We start from the raw sequence: 18,372 nt of genomic DNA, 5'->3' as shown, positions 1-18,372 counted from the left end.
ATGTCTTTTAGGATTTACATAAACTTGAATTGAAAATTCTGAATAGACAATTAAAGGAAGATGAGAAGGCAGAAAAACAAAGAAAACTGGCAAAATTAAAAGAAAAGGTACTCTACACTGAGATTAATTTATTTTCATTGTTATTATAATTCTTTGATTTGTAAGGATACAAACGTAAAATCCAATTCTCTTTTATCTCCATCTCCTTTATTTCATACTTACTTATTTACAAATTACAAAACAACTGTTTTAATTCTACCATTTCACATTAGAAGCACCTCATTTTCTTTTACCCTAAATTCCTTCTCTCTTCCTGCCCTTCATCCTTTTCTTCATTCTTCCTATGTGAAAAAAACTGAAAGTGTTAATTGCTCATGCATGTGTAACTCTTTGTGACCTCATGGGCTGTGGCCCACAAGCCTCCTCTGTTCATGGAATTCTCCAGGCAAGAATACTGGAGTAGGTAGCCTTTCCCTTCTCCAGGGGATCTTCCCAACCCAGAGATCAAACCCAGGTCTTCTGCATTGCAGGCGAATACTTTATTGTCTGAGCCACCAGAGAAGCCCCCATTCTTCCTGTATGAGCCTGTATTTTAGATCTGTAGCAGCTATGAGCATTGTTTAATTTCATTGGTGATAAAGTCACCGATGAAACAAAGGACTACTTACTGGTGGTTCTTTATCTTAAATTTATTGTCTGTCATAATTTGCTGCATTACATTTCCCTCATGAGAGAAATAGAAAAAAATATAACAGCGAAAGTAGAGTAGAATAAAGTAACTAGAGAAAATAAATTAACATTTTATTAGTAGATTGATGTAATCTGAATTTTATTTTACCTGTATGAGCACAATTAGAAGTTTACTGAAGAGGTTATTAACAGTTTTATTTCTCTCTAGTGAATATCAAATATTTTTCGTAAACCTGCTTTCTGTTACTAAGGATCTTCTTACAAGTACAAACTGAATAATTCATACAAATTAACTGGCACTCATTTTACTTCTGATTACAGGTTGAAAACAATGTTAGTAGAGATCCCTCTAGACTTTACAAACCTACCAAAGGTTGGGAAGAACGGACCAAAAAGATAGGACCAACAGGCTCTGGACCACTTCTACATATCCCACATAGGTAAAGAAGGAGTTACAATGGGTGTTCACTCTATAATAACCTAATAAACTGTATATGAACTTATATATTTTATGTAACATATATATTATAGTTTATAATAAATAAAAAGCTTATTATAAACTTTTTAAAGAGTGTATAGATAAAACAAATTATATACTTTTTAAAAGTTAACATTTAATCAAGACTTTAAAAAAATACCCTATATATTTATATACTCTTTTCTTCTTCTCCTTAGGGCTATTCCAACCTGGAGACAAGGAGTTTAGAAAATATGGGATCATGAAATTGGCATTCAGTTGATGAGAATGTTAGCATATGGAGTTATAGGAGGAGAGAATGACCATGTCCTTAAAATTTTATTAGCCTCTTCAGATTGATTATTGTGTTGCATGTGAATTGGCAGGTATTAAGTTCTACGACGCATTGTCATTAGTATTTCCTGTTTATACTAAGAGGGTTATTAATATATGTTGGCCTATTGATGTAAAAGTTCTTTGAATAAGTTTATGTTAGAAACAGTATTTTATTTAAGTACTTAAAACATTTGAAAGATTTTTTTTGTCATGGCATGGCAAAATAAATTGAGACAATCATAGAGTGACATTTTTAAACCAAGATTTTGTACCATTTATAATTTAGAACTAAATTGAGTAACAAAAATTTGAAGTTTTTTCTTTTGAGTTATGAAATAAGTTAGAACTTTTTCTAAGTTTAACAGATTGGTAATTTGTCAGTTACTACATTTTTGTGTAACAAATATTTTGTATTTGTTTGAAGCATGCTTTGTTTTATATAGAAAATATTTATTTTAAAAATACACCTCTCACGTCATATATATTCTTTAGTTGCATTATTGATATATAATCTTACTGGTTTCCTTTAGCTATGCCGAATTTCCTGTCAGCCTTTCTGGACTCCACACATTTATAAAATCTTTGTGTCCTTCACATCTTCTCGGCTGATGCCGTTTTCTTTTGTGCTTTGTTTGCCTCAAAATATGAAAATTTTGTTTTGTGACAGCATGTGAAGTAAGCTGACTTTAAAATACTATGATATTTCTTAGTGGTATTTAAAATGTTTTAAAATTGCTAGACTAATATATTTGGTCAAAAGAGTCAGTTTTAAAATTTCCAAACTTTTATAAATGAAAACACAATTCAACTTCATTTGACTCAATTTTATGAAAAAAAATTTAAAACATCTGAGTTCCTAAATTTAAGTAGTTCCCACCTTGCAGGAAAGGCATGATATACATGATAAATATAAGAAACTTCATTTCTTATAACTTTTACCTCAAGAGTATTTTAATTATAATTTGGTCATTTAGGTCAAATGATTTAGATACAAATTTACTGGGAGTAGTGTTTAAAACCTTTTCTTATTTCAAAGTAGATGGCTTCCAGATTTTGGAAACCGAATTCTATTTATACAATTCTTGGTGCAAAAAGAGAGAATTAATATAAAGCACTGTTCCTCAGGAATGCCCATCTTACTTGTTGCACTTGTTCTCCTTAACTTTTTAAAATGATCTGAGGTGGTTTAGAAATAAAATATAAATAACAGGACAAGAGAATTTAAAAACAGAATTGAATAACAACAAGATAGAGCAAAGTAAAGGTTTCTTACGCGTTGGTTTCTAACATGTTGCTTTTTTGTTGTACACAAATACAGCTTTCTGTTTCCTGCATTTAAGGTAAGCCTATTGTATTGGGTGAGGTTATTCTTACAGGTTTTGTTTAATTTTTTTTTTTAATAAAAGAAAGTATAGTATTTTGAAGAAACTTGTCCTTCTAGTTGTATCTGAAATAAATAAGGAATTTATCATATGGATCCTTTGTATAAAGGATGTAGAGTAAACATAATAATGTCTTCAGTTACAGGCTTATAGAAGAGATGTCAAATAAACATTTCTTTTACTGGATTAAGAAACTGAGAAAAAAAACACTAAAGGAAAAATGTTATAAAGCACCCACAATTCTACTACTCTAAAGGTAACTTCTTCTGAAAATATACCTACATATTTTAAGTAGCTAGTCTTAGAGTACATTTTAGATTCTATACTATTATCACTTAGCATTGCATCACGTACATTTTTCTGTGTTTCTATATAATTCAAACATTATCATTTAATAGCTAAATAATATTCAGTTTTTTAGATACTCTGTCATTCCTATACTTTGAAGACTTGTGCTCTACATTTTTTAGCTAATAATGTGCAGTGACATTCTATGTGAAGGGTTAGATTCTGTCACATGTATGTCAAAATTCTGGTATGGTCAGAATCACCCATGAAAAGGTGGGTGATTACTTACCTAGGAAGTATATTCTCTCTCAGTGAGTCCACCATAGAAATATTTTCTCCATTTGGATCATGTTAGTGGTTCTTGAGCTGAGAATCAGATGAAATATTTGGCTTTCCTCTAAGAGCCAGGTTGAATAGATTGTCTTTCTGTCTGAGCTTTGAATAGCTTCAGCAATTTGGTGGTGTATATGTGCAAGTGGGAAAAATCTTCATTGTAATAATGGAATGAAAACTCCTCTAGACTGGGCATACCTATGGACAATGCGTATTGGCCTCCATATTTGTACAGAAGCACCAAGGACAGCCCTCTTCCCCTACCTGGCAGTTTGTTAATGCAGTATTTGTTAAAGACATGTAGGAATACCTTGAATAATTAGATACTAGTACCTAACATTATGCAGAGTGCTTTGGATTGGTGAAAACTCCAGCCCACATGGTATGCTTTTTAAGAAATACATTTTCTAAGAAGGCTAACAAAATTATGCCCAAACTTGTATTAGCTGACCGTAAAAACCGAGTTCAGACCTGATCTTTGCGTGGACGTTTTCCCCTAAGATTACCTCATAAACTTTTAAAGGGAAGAATGTATGGCTGAAGCAACTGAAATCCCTCGTTTTGAAGACAATTAAAAAGAAGCTTATGCTATTTCATTTTCTAGCATATGCATGTTTGGAGAACACCTGCGTTTTTTTGCTGTTGCAAATTGATGCATTATTGATGCTGGATGACACACTGACTTTTTAAAGAGTAAACTCTCTGGTCTCCTAAAAGAAAATGATACAAATCCTCGTGTGCAAATCAACAGTAGTGTGTGTGTAATACAAACCCTCGTATGCGAATCAACGGTGTGTGTGTGTGATACAAACCCTCGTATGCGAATCAACAGTGGTGTGTGTGTGTGTGCACGCGTGCACGCACATGCAATTCCTGGTATTCTAGAGGACTAGAAACATCTCTTTTGTAGCGTGGATAATTTAATGAGCATTTAGTTATCTCCATATTAGCTTTGTAGATCTCCATTCAGCTTAAAACTGTGGCCCTCCAAAAATGAATCTGTTGGCAACTTTATACTGACCTATTTCTGTTTTTGTATATACCATCTTCATGTTGTTTAGGGCCCTAATTTTTTCAAAACGACCTTGAAGCTATTGACCTTGCACTTCTTCCCAGATATCGAACGAAGATAAAAGTTCTGGAAGGATTTGTGGGCTGAATTTTACAGGGTTTGAAAGGTGTTTCCAAAGCTTTGGGCTTAGAGTACAAAAGGGCAAGATCGTGCGCCACCAACGGGGAAATCTGAGGGAGAAATTGCCGCATAAGGCCTTCGGTTGACAGCGCGTAGTTTCAATCGCCAAATGGGGCGGGGGCGGACACGCGCCCCCGCCCCACAGACGCTCCTTCCCCACCCGCCACCCGGGTGTCGCCCCTCGGATTTGCTTCGAGCCGCGCGCCAACTGCTTCCGGGTCGCCGAGGACGTCGTTTCCGTAGCAGTATGGCGGCCACGGAGGATGAACGGCCAGCGGGGAGCGGAGAGGGAGAGCGGTTGGATTTCCTGCGAGACCGGCACGTGCGGTTCTTTCAGCGCTGCCTCCAGGTTTTGCCTGAGCGCTACTCTTCGCTCGAGACCAGCAGGTAATTGGTAGCTCACAGTCAGCGGGGCCGACACAGGGCCCGGCCCCCCGAAAGGCGCTGCGGGGCTTGAAGGCTTAGTGGGCGCCCGCAGGGGGCTGCGCCGCCGCCCACTGGACACTGCCTCCCCTCCCGGGCCGTGTTGCGGTCCCCATTGCTCCCGCGAGCTAAGGCGAGAGGGCTGGGACGAGCTGTAAGTCGCGGGCTTTTGGAATCTTCAGGTTCCGCCCATTTTCACTTCTCACCCATTTTTTCGTATCAACTCTGAGCTGCTTCCCCGAGCCTGTGAGTCACTTGGCCTCACTTCTGAGTATAAAAAGAGCATTTGTCACCGTATTTTAACTAATAGTCTTTCCAGTGCTTCCCTTGCCTCCATGAAGTCATTAACTCTTCATTGAATGTCTGTATGGCATTCAATGAATAGTAGCGGCAGAGAGCCTCCAAGGTTTCCGTAGGTAAGAACTTTCCAGGAATTATAAATCTAATGATAGGATTGGCGTAAAAGATGCAGTGTTGGTTGGAGCAGCCTGTTAAAGTTTTATTTGCAGTAGCATTGTGAGTTGGGGTTGTCTGAGGACTGTGATCTGGTAGAGGCTAAGAAACAGAATTAGCCATTCAGAGTAGAAGTCTGGGGATGAGAAGAACGAGAGGAGGAGGCGATCTTTGCTCTGCATTGCTGTATTTCAAAGTGAGATTCCAAAGATGCCTTGGACTGGCTTGGAAGAGAAAGCAGATTGGTTTTGCCCTGATATCTTTCCGTATTTTCTTAACTGAGCCTGCGGTTAAACTGTTTGAGCGTTTCATGACTGGGTCAGTTTGAGAAGTTTTACAGATTACTTCTGCATACACGGTCAAGAAATATTATATAGGTGCTGGAGGACAGCTGAACAAGACATGCAAGCAGTTTCAATAGGGCTTTCAATAGGTTCCTAAACCAGATTTCCTTAGACTTTCCCTAATCACCCTTTCCAAAAGAGACTACTTCCAGTCACCACCTGAAATTATATATTGATCGGTTGATATATTATCTTTCACACAGGATTGTAGACTTCAGAAAGGCACAGTTTTTGTCTTTCTTGTTTACTTCTATAACACCTGGACTGCTTCATCCAATTTGGTAGCCACATTTGGATATTTAAGTTTGAATTAAAGGTAAATAAAATTTAAAAATCACTTCCTCTGTTTGCAGTAGCTACCACACTTCAAGTGCTCAGTCATCACATTGGCCTGTGGCTTTTGTCTGTGTTTCAACCTTTCCGTCATCTCAAAAAGTCGTACTGGACAGCATTGCACTAGATCCTTGACTAATCTGGCATAAAGGCAGGTGATAAGTACATAATTTGTTGAGTAATCATTCTGAGCTTAGCCCTGAAAGTTGAGCAGATTTTTGCTAAAGAAGGAGTGGAGCATCATTTATATTCCTTTCTCCATCCACGTGTATTGATTGCCTCCTAGAGCCCATGTCTTGACCTAAATTAAATTAGTATTTCCAAAACTCAGTCAATTGATTGTGATGGTATGGGATGTTTAGAAATATACCGGTATAATTAATTTTATGTGAATTTAAGGCATTTGAATTAAAAATATCATCCTGTTTTGACTGTTAAACAGTTGAACTTTGCTTGTAGCTATCTGTGGTTGCTTTTTCAAAATGCCACTGTGTTTGATCTCGTTAAAATTCAGCAAGGACAAAACCATATAGACTAATGTATGTAGGCAGTAAATGCTAATCTTTCTCATAGCATGAGTAAAGCAGCAAAAATTCTCTGATTAAACAATTAACTTAACAATTGATTTAATAATCATATAATCTTAGAATTTACACCAGGCATTGATATTAGGTAACAGATATGTAATATCACTGTGCTAGTAAAGAAATATTAATTATATTCTTTTTATGCTTCATGTTTGTTACCTAATCATTTTGGATTTTTTAAAATGGCTCAGTTAATAACCACATTTAAGATACTCTGTGCATATTGGGTTTTGTAGTGATTTTTTAGAAGTTTTTCAATATTTCTTGATTCAAACTTTTTATTTTCCTTAGTTCAGCATTAAATCCTTTTGTGGTGTATGTGATTCATAATTGACTTTAAGATGCGTGTGAAAGAAGCTTCAACTTTTTAAGTAAAGGTGACCAGTCACAAAATTTTTACTGAAGATAAAAAAAAAAACAGCGTGTTAACTAAGTCATAACTGCTAGCTGGTATTGTAGTTAAATTCCACAAGCATTTATTGAGGGGCTGCCATGTGTTTGGGTATGAGGATATGGTGTAAAGCAGCAGTACCCAACCTATTTGGCACCATGGACCAGATTCGTGGAAGATGATTTTCCACGGACGGAGAGGAGGGGGGAGGGTTTCGGTGCAGGATTCAAGCGCATTACATTTATTGCGCAATTTATTGCTTTTATTATGACATCAGCTTCAACTCACATCATCACGCATTAGATCCTAGAGGTTGGGAACCCCTGGAAAGTAGTGATTCAGGTGTTCCTGTGTTCATTTCTTTTTATTGATAGATATGAAGCAGCTGACTCCTAGGAAGGCTACTATTGAACTAGACATTTAGACTCGTGTTTTCTGACACATTGTTTTGGCAAAATCCTTGCTCTCTCTCTTTTAGCCTGACCGATAGAATAATTTTATTTTTATTTTATTTTTCTAGTAGTGACTTTATGAAAATTAAAAGGTTCACTCAAGATTTTTCTTTTGTCTTCTGAAAAGTGGTAGTTACTAGTTAACTCAGGTGACTGTAGACCTTGGATTGTGAGCTTTATCAATGAACAGGTTTCTTTTCATGAATGGTTTAGAGAGCTTTTTGGTTATGTTGTATTGTTGCCATTTGTGTTTGGGCAGTGGGCCTTAGAATAGGCCTTTTTAAATTGAGAAGCAAAGTATTGAACATTTTCTGTTATGTTGTTTTTACAGATCCAGCCCTTCTAGAAGAGTTCAGACAATTCGTTTTGTTTCCAAGACATTTACAAAGTTTTTCTATTCTGGTGTCCTCCATATCCCCTGTGTATCCTGTGATGTAACCACTTAGCCACCTACCGGCTAGCAGCTTCTCTGTCCTTTGGTTCCCTCCCTTATCTGAAGTAGATCACAGTCTGACAGTGTGTCTCTCAATCAGTGATAATGGGGGTGCTTATAAAAATAAATATACCTGAGCCCCTCCCCAGATCTGCTGCATCGGACTTTCTTCTGGGCTTGGGAGTCTAGCAGCATAGTAAGCATCCCAGGTGGCTCTTATGCCCACTAAAATTTGAGACAATTTGCCTAATAGGAGAAACAAAATTACAAACAGATGATTACAGCAGTGCTCCCCAACTCTAATGTGCATGTGAATCACCTGGGGGTCTTGTTAAAATGCAGGTTCTCAGGGTGTAGGTCTGGGCGGGGTCTGAGATGCTGCAGTTGCAACAGGCTCCCAGGTGAGGCTGAGGCTGCTGACCCTCCTTTCCTGACCCCTGCTGCCTCACTGTGAGTTTGTTGGCACAAAGGTTGTGATCGTTCCAGGGCATTCTGGAAGCACCTGTGTAATTCAACCCAAAGAGAGACTCAGAGAAGAGTCTAGTCTGAGGCTTCTTGGAAAAAGGTAACCCTGGAGCTAAATATTAAACAATGTGTTGAGTTTTCATGTAGGTCGGTGGATAATAGGCAAAAGGACGATAAAAACAATAAAGATGGATAAGCGGGTGTTGAGCAGAGCGTTGTCAGTCAGTTCTCTTAACAGTGGTTCAAAATGTAAGGCAGGCGTGGTCGGAATTTAGTTTGGAGAGGTAGGCGTGGACTTTGCCATGTCAAGAAACTGGGAACTAAATATCGTGTGAGTGATGGGAAGTTGCCAAGCAGTGGGTCTTCCTGGTTAGATAAGCATTTCAGAGTGGTCATTAGACTTTAGATAGGTTATTATATTAAGCAGGACAAGACCAGAACCAGAATCATCAGTAGTGACTGAAGCTGTTGCATTCATCCAGGAGCCAGGTCCTGGGATAGCAGAAATAGGAATAGAAAGGAGAGGATGAAGAAGCTAGGAGGAATCCCAGAATTCTAGGGTTGAAACTGCCAACTAAAAAACAAGAGGCAGAAGGAGCAGGTTTAGAAAGGAATAAGATGATATCTGTAGTAGCACTTATACCGTATAGCTGCTTAGTAATTTTCCCCGCAAATTTAACCTGCTTAAGGTTAGGGTGTTTGTCTTATTTATTTTTGTCATGACATCTAGTAGTGGTAAAGAATCTGCCTGCAGTGTGGGAGACCTGGGTTCGATCCCTGGGTTGGGAAGATCCCCCTGGAGAAGGGAATGGCTACCCATTCCAGTATTGTGGCCTGGAGAATTTCATGGACTGTATATATAGTCCATGGAGTCGCAAAGAGTCAGACATGAATTTCACTTCTAGTCTGTAGTGGATATTCAGTAAACATTTCTTATTAAAAATTAGTTTGCAGGAGAAATTTTATTTTGCACGTTAAATTATTACAAAAATGTGTGACTGTTCTTAAAAATAATTATAGGCTGAGTCAGCTGTTTCAAGATATTATGAATGAAGAATATGCTTAAAATTCTGGAAATCACGTATCTTTCCACCATTCATTCCAAATTATTTATTGGTGCTTTTATGTACTATGTATTTTAACTTCATGAGTCTTTCTAATGTATACTACAAGACTCTCCATTTCCACTGTTAATTTTATCCAGCAGCTGTGCTTCTATTTCTTAATGTAACTATTTGTGTATAATTTTAGAACTCTTTTGCAGTATGATTTTGGCCATGTTGTTGTCGTCGCTAAGTTGTGTCTGACTCTTTTGCGATCCCATGGACTCCTGCCTGCCAGGTTCCTCTGTCCATGGGGTTTCCCAGGCAAGGGAATGGGTTGCCATTTCCTTCTGCAAGGTATCTTCCCGACCCAGGGGTCAAACCCAAGTCTCCTGCATTGGCAGGCAGGTTCTTTACCACTGAGCCACCAGGGAAGTCCACCTTAGACTATGTCCACTTTGGACATAGCCCCACCTTAGATCTAGACAGGAATGCAGTCTGTTGTTAAAGATGCTGGTAGATGTCAGTAAAGAAATTTGTACTAAAAAGTAGCAGAGCAAGTGACCCAAAATTTGAGAATCTAGTCAACTCTCATGAAAAGAAAGTGAAAGTCGCTCAGTCATGTCCAACTCTTTGCGAACCTGTGGACTACATAGTCCATGGAATTCTCCAGGCCAGAATACTGGAGTGGGTAGCCTTTCCGTCCTTCAGGGGATCTTTCCCAACCCAGGGATCGAATCCAGATCTTCTGCATTGCAGGCGGATTCTTTACCAGCTGAGCCACAAGGGAAGCCCAAGAATACTGGAATGGGTAGCCTATCCCTTCTCCAGGGGATCTTCCTGACCCAGGAATCGAACCAGGCTCTCCTGCATTGCAGGCGGATTCTTTACCAACTGAGTTATTAGGGAAGCCCTGATCCCTAACTCCCATAAGTCAGTGTTCCTGGTATACTCCCAAATGATCATTCACTTGCTCTGATGTGATGGTACAGTACTCAGATAGTAGCATAGGAAAATCATATCACAGCTGATCCTTGAGCAACTTGGGGCTTGGGGCTCCGGGTGTGCAGTGGAATATGAGAGGTCAGGCTCTCCTTACCAGACATTCCACAACTTCAGATTGTGTGTAGTACACTGTAGTACATACTTACTGGGAAAAAAATCATCATATAAGTGGACTCATGCAGTTCAAGCTTGTATTCAAGAGTCAAACTATAGTCTGGCCAGATTTTTTTTCTCCCCACTGCACAGAACGTTTTTCCTTTTTTCTTTTGGTTCTATTTAATTCTTATTTCTTCTGTGCTGTTTTCTAAGCCTGAAAACAGTTGTTCTTAAGTCTAAAAAATTTGAAGCCTTTTGGAAGCATCATTTTGTTTGTCTTTTACCTGCAAATTGATCTGCTGGTGAAGGAGCTTGATCGGGATCAGGGGGAGAGGGGTGGAGATGTTACTTCTTCATCTGTGTAAGATAAACTTTTTATATGTAATGTTCAGAGTAGGAGAAGGGGCAGGAAGACATGGCTTACTTTGGTTTTTCAGGCTACAAACTCAGAGTTCAATCCTAGGGGAAAGAAGAAAGGAAGAAGACAGACAAATGTACTCTGAAGTAATAAAGTAAAAATCCCTTCACTGGCCTCACCTTAGGCACATGTTCTGGCACAGTCACCCCTCTGGATGGCTGCAGCGAAACAGGTTGCCTGACATTCTCTACCCAAGCACCATAACACCTCACATTATTTCTCCCAGAGGCCCCCAGCCCAGAATTCCTTTTTATTCCTTGGAATTATTTAATTCTCTCGCTCTCAGAGTTTTAGGACTACTTGAGAACTCTAGTGTGGTCCAAAAAAGAATATTTTCTTATTATCTTGTCTTAGAGGAAGGCTGGATGTTTGCTCCAAAGACTTCTTGGTTCTCTTTTGCCAGCCACTGCTGGATGCTAAATTTGATAAACAATCTTTTCACTATAGTGTTGTTAATCCTATAAACCTTAGTCTAAACTGCTGTGGGTTGAAAATACTGGACTTTGAGAATCCTTTAATAATTAAGTATATAAGGTTTTAAAATACTTTACCATCAGATGACTGATTTCCGTACCATAGTACAAGTATAATTAAAAAAAAGATCATTCAGTTAACACTTGCATACAGATAACAGTATGACTTGAGAGCAGTTTCTGGACCTCAGCACTTTTGACATTTTGGTCGAGGTACTTACTTGTTGAATCGTGCTGTCTTGTGCATCATAGCAGCATACCTCGCTTTTACCAACTAGATAGCAAGGAGCACCCTTCTCTAATGATGAAAACCAAAATTACCTTCAGAATGGCCACTTGGGAGCAGTATTGCCCCAGTAGAACATCACTGTGCTTCTATAAGCCTTGCTGCCCACTAGAATCACCTGGGAAACTCACTACTTCACTCACCCAAACCCCGGGTTCCAGACCCTACCTTCCATCTAGAATTTCTGATTTCTTTGATGTGCAGTGAGGTCTTGGCCTCCAGGTTTTGCTGGTGGCATATTGTTTGTCTTTAAGCCAACTCTAATTGGCCATACTTGAGAAATACCCCTTTGACTCAGAGCCCCTTCAGTAGTTTCCGTTGGTTATCTAGCATTGAAATCTGAAGTAAGTTACTTGAGTTCTTTGGATTTCATTATCTTGAGCTAGAAAACTAAAGAGATGGACTGGATGACTTCTGCTTTTAATTTAAAAAATAATACCTACTCATTTTTACAACACCTTGTTTATGTTTTTCTGTAACATATTTTAGTAATGGAAGATCATTGTTTTATTGACATCTTCATGTTGTCTCTCACTTATCTCTCTCTTCATTTTGCTTAAAGACTCCGCCAGCAATACGGGCTATGCGGGATCAGTCCCTGGGTTGGGAAGATCCCCTGGAGGAGAGCATGGCAACCTACTCCAGTATTCTTGCCTGGAGAATCCCATGGACAGAGGAGCCTGGTGGGCTATATAGTCCATGGGGTCACAAAGAGTTGGACACGACTGAAGTGACTGAGCACATAGTAATGATTTAATAAACTAAATTATTAGATGCCTTATTTTACCTGACTATAGTCATTCACTTTATAGATTTCAGCAAAACTGAACCCAGTGATAGCTCTCCAGGAAGGTTAGATGTAATATTGCAGGTCCTTTATTTGTTAATTCTGTAAATTATTTGACTGCATACCATGCACAAGGCAGACCTTGTCTCATGAAACATAATTTTCACCAAGAGAAGTAACTTTCAAATGTGGGTACTATTAGGTAGAAATTTTCCCCATGTCTAAAGCATTTTGTTTTAGAGAAGAGTGGTTGGGGGTGAGGGGATGGCGGAGATTGCCAACCAGTGAAAAGGCCTGTAGTGTTAAGACTGTACATGTTAGTGCTGGCCCTTCAAATCAGGAAATACCAATAGTAATAGCTTCCATTTATTTAGTGCTTGCTTGTGAGCAGGTGAGCACAATAACTGTGCGAAGTATAATGATTTATGGCTAAGGACGCTGACTTAGAAAAGACTTAGAAAGGGTTAGGTAACTTAACCAGATTACAGATGGATGGAAACTGGCCAGCCGAGGATTTGAAGCTAGCTCATTTGACTGCAGATCTGAGCTCTCAACTACTGCTTCCCACATAAAGGGGTTCCACTCCCCTTCATTATTCCTGATCTTACTCAGATAAATCACCTCTCTAGTTCAAGTGGATTTCAGTGACTTGTTGGAATTAAACTGAAATAATAAATGAGAAATTTTCTAGGTCAGTGCCTGCTGCTGCTGCTGCTGCTGCTGCTAAGTCGCTTCAGTCGTGTCCGACTCTGTGCGACCCCATAGACAGCAGCCCACCAGGCTCCCCCATCCAGCAAGAATACTGGAGTGCCTTGCCATTTCCTTCTCCAATGCATGCATGCATGCTAAGTCACTTCAGTCGTGTCCGACTCTGTGTGACCCCATAGATGGCAGTCTACCAGGCTCCTCTGTCCGCAGGATTCTCCAGGCAAGAATACTGGAGTGGGTTGCCATTTCTTTCTCGAGGTCAGTGCCTAATACATAGGAATAATCTCTAAATGGGCTTCCCATGTGGCTCAGCTGGTAAAGAATCCACCCGCAATGCGAGAGACCTGGGTTCAATTCTGGGTTGGGAAGATCCCCTGGAGAAGGGATAAACCACCCACTCCAGTATTCTGGCCTGGAGAATTCCATGGACTGTATAGTCCACGGGTTCGCAAAGAGACACAACTGAGTGACTTTCACTTTCCACTTTCCAATCTCTCGATAATGTAAGTCTCCCAGGATGTCTCCTTAAGTATACCAGTATCTCACTAGTTTTAATTTTTGCCTTTAAGCTTTGGTTGGAGTTAAATTGCTCTCTGATTTCTCCTCCTGTTATCTAATGGATGCCAGCCTTTTCAACCAGGGATTAGAGAGAGAATTATACCCTTTAAAAAAATGAGTGACTATTTTCCCTTTTCTCCTAAAGTTGGTAATACCATTCTAAATGCAGAGAAGAGAAGTTAATTACATATAGTGATTGCTTTAGTGCATTAAGGCTTAATTTTCTCTTGGAATCTCTATTTAAAAGGTTACAGAATGCACTGAGTGGCTCTGCTAGACTTTAGACCAGATAATTTGAAGTACTAGTTTGTCAGTATTAGTCATAGGAATTATTAGAATATGGAAATGAGATAACCATGTTCAATCAGACAACACTGTAGAATGCATCTCAACAGGAAAGGAGCTATATGTGTGACACGCTCTTCATGTGAAAAGCAACCACGAAGGAGGCTGGTTCTCATACGAGAGCACAGGCTTAGCTTTCTGAGTTAGTGCACAGTCGTGGAGGGGAAGGGTTTTCTTTAGAGTGTTCCACTTCATCAAAGACTGTTCATTTCTAGGAAATGGGAGTTAAAATGCATTTGCATTTTTAGTGTTCCTTATTCCCCCTTTTTTCCCAAGGGGTCACATTATTTATAAACAAATTTGAGTAATGATAGATTTATTCTAACATCTTAAAAATTAAGCACCAGTATAAGCATAACTACAGATGGAGACTGCAGCCATGAAATTAAAAGACGCTTGCTCCTTGGAAGAAAAGCTATGACCAACCTAGACAGCATATTAAAAAGCAGAGACATTACTTTGCCAACAAAGGTTCGTCTAGTCAAAGCTATGGTTTTTCTAGTAGTCATGTATGGATGTGAGAGTTGGATGGTAAAGAAAGCTGAGCACCGAAGAACTGATGCTTTTGAACTGTGGTGTTGGAGAAGACTCTCTTGAGAGTCCCTTGGACTTAAAGGAGATCAACCAGTCAATCCTAAAGGAAATCAGTCCTGAATGTTCATTGGAAGGACTGATGCTGAAGCTGAAACCCAATACTTTGGCCACCTGATGCGAAGAACTGACTCCTTGGCAAAGACCCTGATGCTGGGAAAGATTGAAGGCAGGAGAAGGGGATGACAGAGGATGAGATGGTTGGATGGCATCACTGACTCGATGGACATGAGTTTGAGCAAACTCCGGGAGTTGGTGATGGACAGGAAGCCTGGTGTGCTGCAGTCCATGGGGTTGCAAAGTGTCGGACACGACTGAGCGACTGAACTGATAAATTGCTCTTGGCGAATCAGTGAAAATTGAGATATGTATATATTTTCTATCCTTTTGGTCTTATATATACTGATTAGGTGCATGGAATTCTTTCTCAAATCTACTTTTAGCCTTTAGGTTGTTCGTAACCTGGCTTCAGTGAATTCATGTATACTGCAGATGAGTAGGATTGAGTTCTTAAGCCTTAAATGTCCCTTTATTAGAAATTAAAACAAAGGTTTGATTGATATTATTAAATTATAAGAATAAACTGGGTTTTTCTGTTTTTACAAGTTGGGGATATTGTTTAAATTATTGTAAAGTTAGAATGAGTTGATTATTTTTCTGAAACAGAAAGACTTCATTGGTTTGATAGTGAAGATGGAATTTTATATTTTTTTCTTTTTAGGTTGACTATTGCATTTTTCGCACTCTCTGGGCTGGATATGTTGGACTCCTTAGATGTGGTGAACAAGGATGATATAATAGAGTGGATTTACTCCCTGCAGGTCCTTCCCACAGAAGACAGTGAGTGAGTTTTTAGCATTTTATTTTCAGTGTGACTAGTTGTACCTAGCGTAACACGTGTGCTGGACTCAGAGATCTTCGTGTATTCACAAACCATCAGCATATTGGGTTGGCTGAAAAGTTCGTTCGGGTTTTTCGTAACATCTTACAGAAAAACACGAACAAACTTTTCGGCCAACCCAGTATTTTATTCGTCTGCGTGTTCCTTGTAATGCGGCCCTCCCTGCCTGTCTGCGCCAGGTGCTGGCCGAAGGTAGGCGTTGTTCCTGGAGAAGCTCGGAGGCTGAGCCCAGAGCCTCGGCTGTGCACCATGCTGTAGTACGCGTCCGCCCTGCCAGCTGCCGCTTGACCGCTTGCATTCCACGTTTATGCTTGATTAGTTTTGTAACAGTCACTCTGTTTTTCATTCTCAGCCATTCTTTTGGTCTCTTCACTGAAAAACTCCTTGCCATCAAAAAGTTTCATTCCAGTCTCTTAACCATTTTCCCCGCTGATGTTCCATCAGTGTTTCTTTAATGGTTTCTTAGAACTCTTGGTTATACTTCAGTCATTTTTATGGTTCTTAAAACTTTATATATTTTTATCAATTAAATAAATTCTCAGAATTCATAAATTACTGATCAGCTAAAGACACACAAGGTTTATAAACTCTGTTGTGCACTCCATTAAGTTTAAAATACCGAATATTGATTTAACTTACAAATGTTAGAAATTCTAACGTGGAGTTGAATTAGATCAAGCCCAAATAAACTCCCAGAAAGTCGTGCACTTCTTATGTGTGATCACTGCTTACCTTTCTTTTATGAGTCGGCATTTATAATTTAATGATGTGGTTCATTGGTTGTAGTAATCTCACCCAGGTAAGCTTTGGGGAAATAATAAACCAAAGCTTTATTTAGAAAGAAAGAGCTTTGATCTATTAGCAGATGCCACTGGACATAGTTTGAGCTTTCTACTTTATTATTCTTGAAGTTTGTAGTATTTGTTTATAATTTTAAAAAGTCTTTGCCTGTTAATGAATTCCTGTTAAAAAATGATTAGGCAGTTTTAGATCTTTCAGAATTCTAATACATAAATATCTAATCATTTTTCACCAATGACATGAAGCAGCATATGTGATATACTGATGAGTAGTTATAGATTCTAACATGTTGATGAGTAGTATTTATTGAATGTTCTGCTAACAATACTCTGCTAAACTTGTACAGAGGGACTGTTGTAAATTATGAGATAATGGTTATTCTTTAGGAGCTTGTGGCTGAGGTGAGGTCAAGTTCTAGTCACCTGCAAAATGGAAGTAATTTGTATTTTCCTTTTTAATCAGAATTTTTTTTTTCACTAGTCTGAGTGAAAGTCTGGAATTTTTTAAAAAGTTAGATATTAATATTAAACAGATATAAGGTAGTTTTGTTACAGATTATGTGTAATTTTTGTTTGTTTATTAACAGTACATGTCCTAATTATAAATTGTTGTTTCCTAAATATATTTCACATAGAACAGATAGGAAATTATACACTGTGGTATATAGCAAAGCTATGCTATACGAAGTTTTTGCTAAAATATATTACTTTTAGACATTACGTAGGATACTCATTTCCTTGGAATAAAATAGCTATGGTCTCTCTAGAAATGTAGGAAACCCATGCTATAGGTTACAATTACGAATAACACGAGTCATTTTTTTCATTGTGCTTCCTACTTTCTTTTATATTTTTATCTGCCTTTAAGGACTGTTTGCTGGCTTCATGATTGAGCTAATTAATACCATATTCTTTTTGAAGGCTTCTTACTTTTCTCATTATTTGATCTTTTGTTGTGAGGGCCTTGCCAACTGTCATCTGAAACTTTCACGTTATCCCTGATAATTGTGTTTGCTGTGCACTCACTAGAATGACCAAAATGAGAAAGGTAGAAAATAACAAATGTTGATGAGAATGTTGCACAACTATAACTACTATTTTATAGCTACTGTTTGGCAGTATTTGCTAAAACCAAACAAATGTACATTCTGTGACAGCAATTCTACTCCCTAGTATGCACCCAACAAGAATTGAAAAAACGTATTCTCCAAAAGTTATGTACTAGAATGGTCATTCATAGCAGTATTTTTCACAGGAGCCCAGAGTAGGAATATGCAAACTATCCATCACTGGTGTTGTGGATCAGTGATGTATCGGAATTCACACACTGGAACAGCGTACAGTAGAGGGAAAGGACAATTTAGACCTACATACAAAAATTTGGATGAATGCCACAAACATCTTTTGTGATAAAGAAATATCTAGTATATTGTTCTAATAATACGAAGTGAAAATGTCAGTAAAGCCAATCTGAGCTTTTGGGGAGTGCCAAGAAGGAAGCATGACGGGCTTCTTGGGTGCTGGTCATGTACTTTTTCCTGAGCACAAAGTTGGTTATACAGGTAAGTTTACTTTGAAGACGTTCATTAAGCTGTTTATTGTACTTTAATGAAAGTTTAAAATTTTTTTGAATTTGGGTGTACTTACCATCTCTTTTGAGATCCGTCAGAATTCTCTTTCCCATTGTACTTGCAACTCCATGTACTTCATAGACTGAAACCCATTGCTAATTGTTTACTTTTTCAGTCATTGCTGCTTAACTGTTGCTTAAAATATTTTTGCATATGTCTGAATTATAGACT

At 38.5% G+C, this 18,372-nt stretch overlaps 2 protein-coding genes across 9 annotated transcripts in view; both read left to right on the top strand.

The window, feature by feature from the left end:
• The window catches only part of CCDC112 (coiled-coil domain containing 112), a 31,487-nt gene extending 28,328 nt beyond the window's left edge, over window positions 1-3,159 (top strand). For 2 of the 5 annotated variants that reach the window (XR_014060477.1, XR_014060479.1), the window contains 4 exons: window positions 12-107; window positions 1,012-1,130; window positions 1,366-1,533; window positions 3,011-3,159. Coding sequence is in view for 1 of the 5 variants with exons in the window: in XM_081513670.1 (XP_081369796.1) it covers window positions 12-107; window positions 1,012-1,130; window positions 1,366-1,396 (246 nt within the window). In the remaining 4 variants the exon portion in view is untranslated. Of the gene's footprint in view, window positions 1-11; window positions 108-1,011; window positions 1,131-1,365; window positions 2,078-3,004 lie in introns of those variants that run through there. The other 3 variants (XR_014060476.1, XR_014060478.1, XM_081513670.1) reach the window with 2 other exon arrangements.
• Window positions 3,160-4,917: 1,758 nt separating this feature from the next.
• Window positions 4,918-18,372, top strand: part of PGGT1B (protein geranylgeranyltransferase type I subunit beta) — a 52,772-nt gene continuing 39,317 nt past the window's right edge. For 3 of the 4 annotated variants that reach the window (XM_081513672.1, XM_081513673.1, XM_081513671.1), the window contains exons 1-2: window positions 4,918-5,065; window positions 15,591-15,709. In XM_081513672.1, coding sequence (XP_081369798.1) covers window positions 4,926-5,065; window positions 15,591-15,709 — 259 coding nt within the window. In that variant the 5' untranslated portion in view covers window positions 4,918-4,925. Of the gene's footprint in view, window positions 5,066-6,101; window positions 6,215-14,619; window positions 15,710-18,372 lie in introns of those variants that run through there. The other variant, XM_081513674.1, reaches the window with a different exon arrangement.

This window comes from Giraffa tippelskirchi, chromosome 7 (assembly GCF_054371585.1).
Source record: "Giraffa tippelskirchi isolate mGirTip1 chromosome 7, T2T-mGirTip1v1.2.pri, whole genome shotgun sequence".
Taxonomy (NCBI): Eukaryota; Metazoa; Chordata; class Mammalia; order Artiodactyla; family Giraffidae; genus Giraffa; species Giraffa tippelskirchi.
The sequence above is the reverse complement of the archived record's forward strand: the minus strand, read 5'-3'. Positions and strand labels throughout refer to the sequence as shown.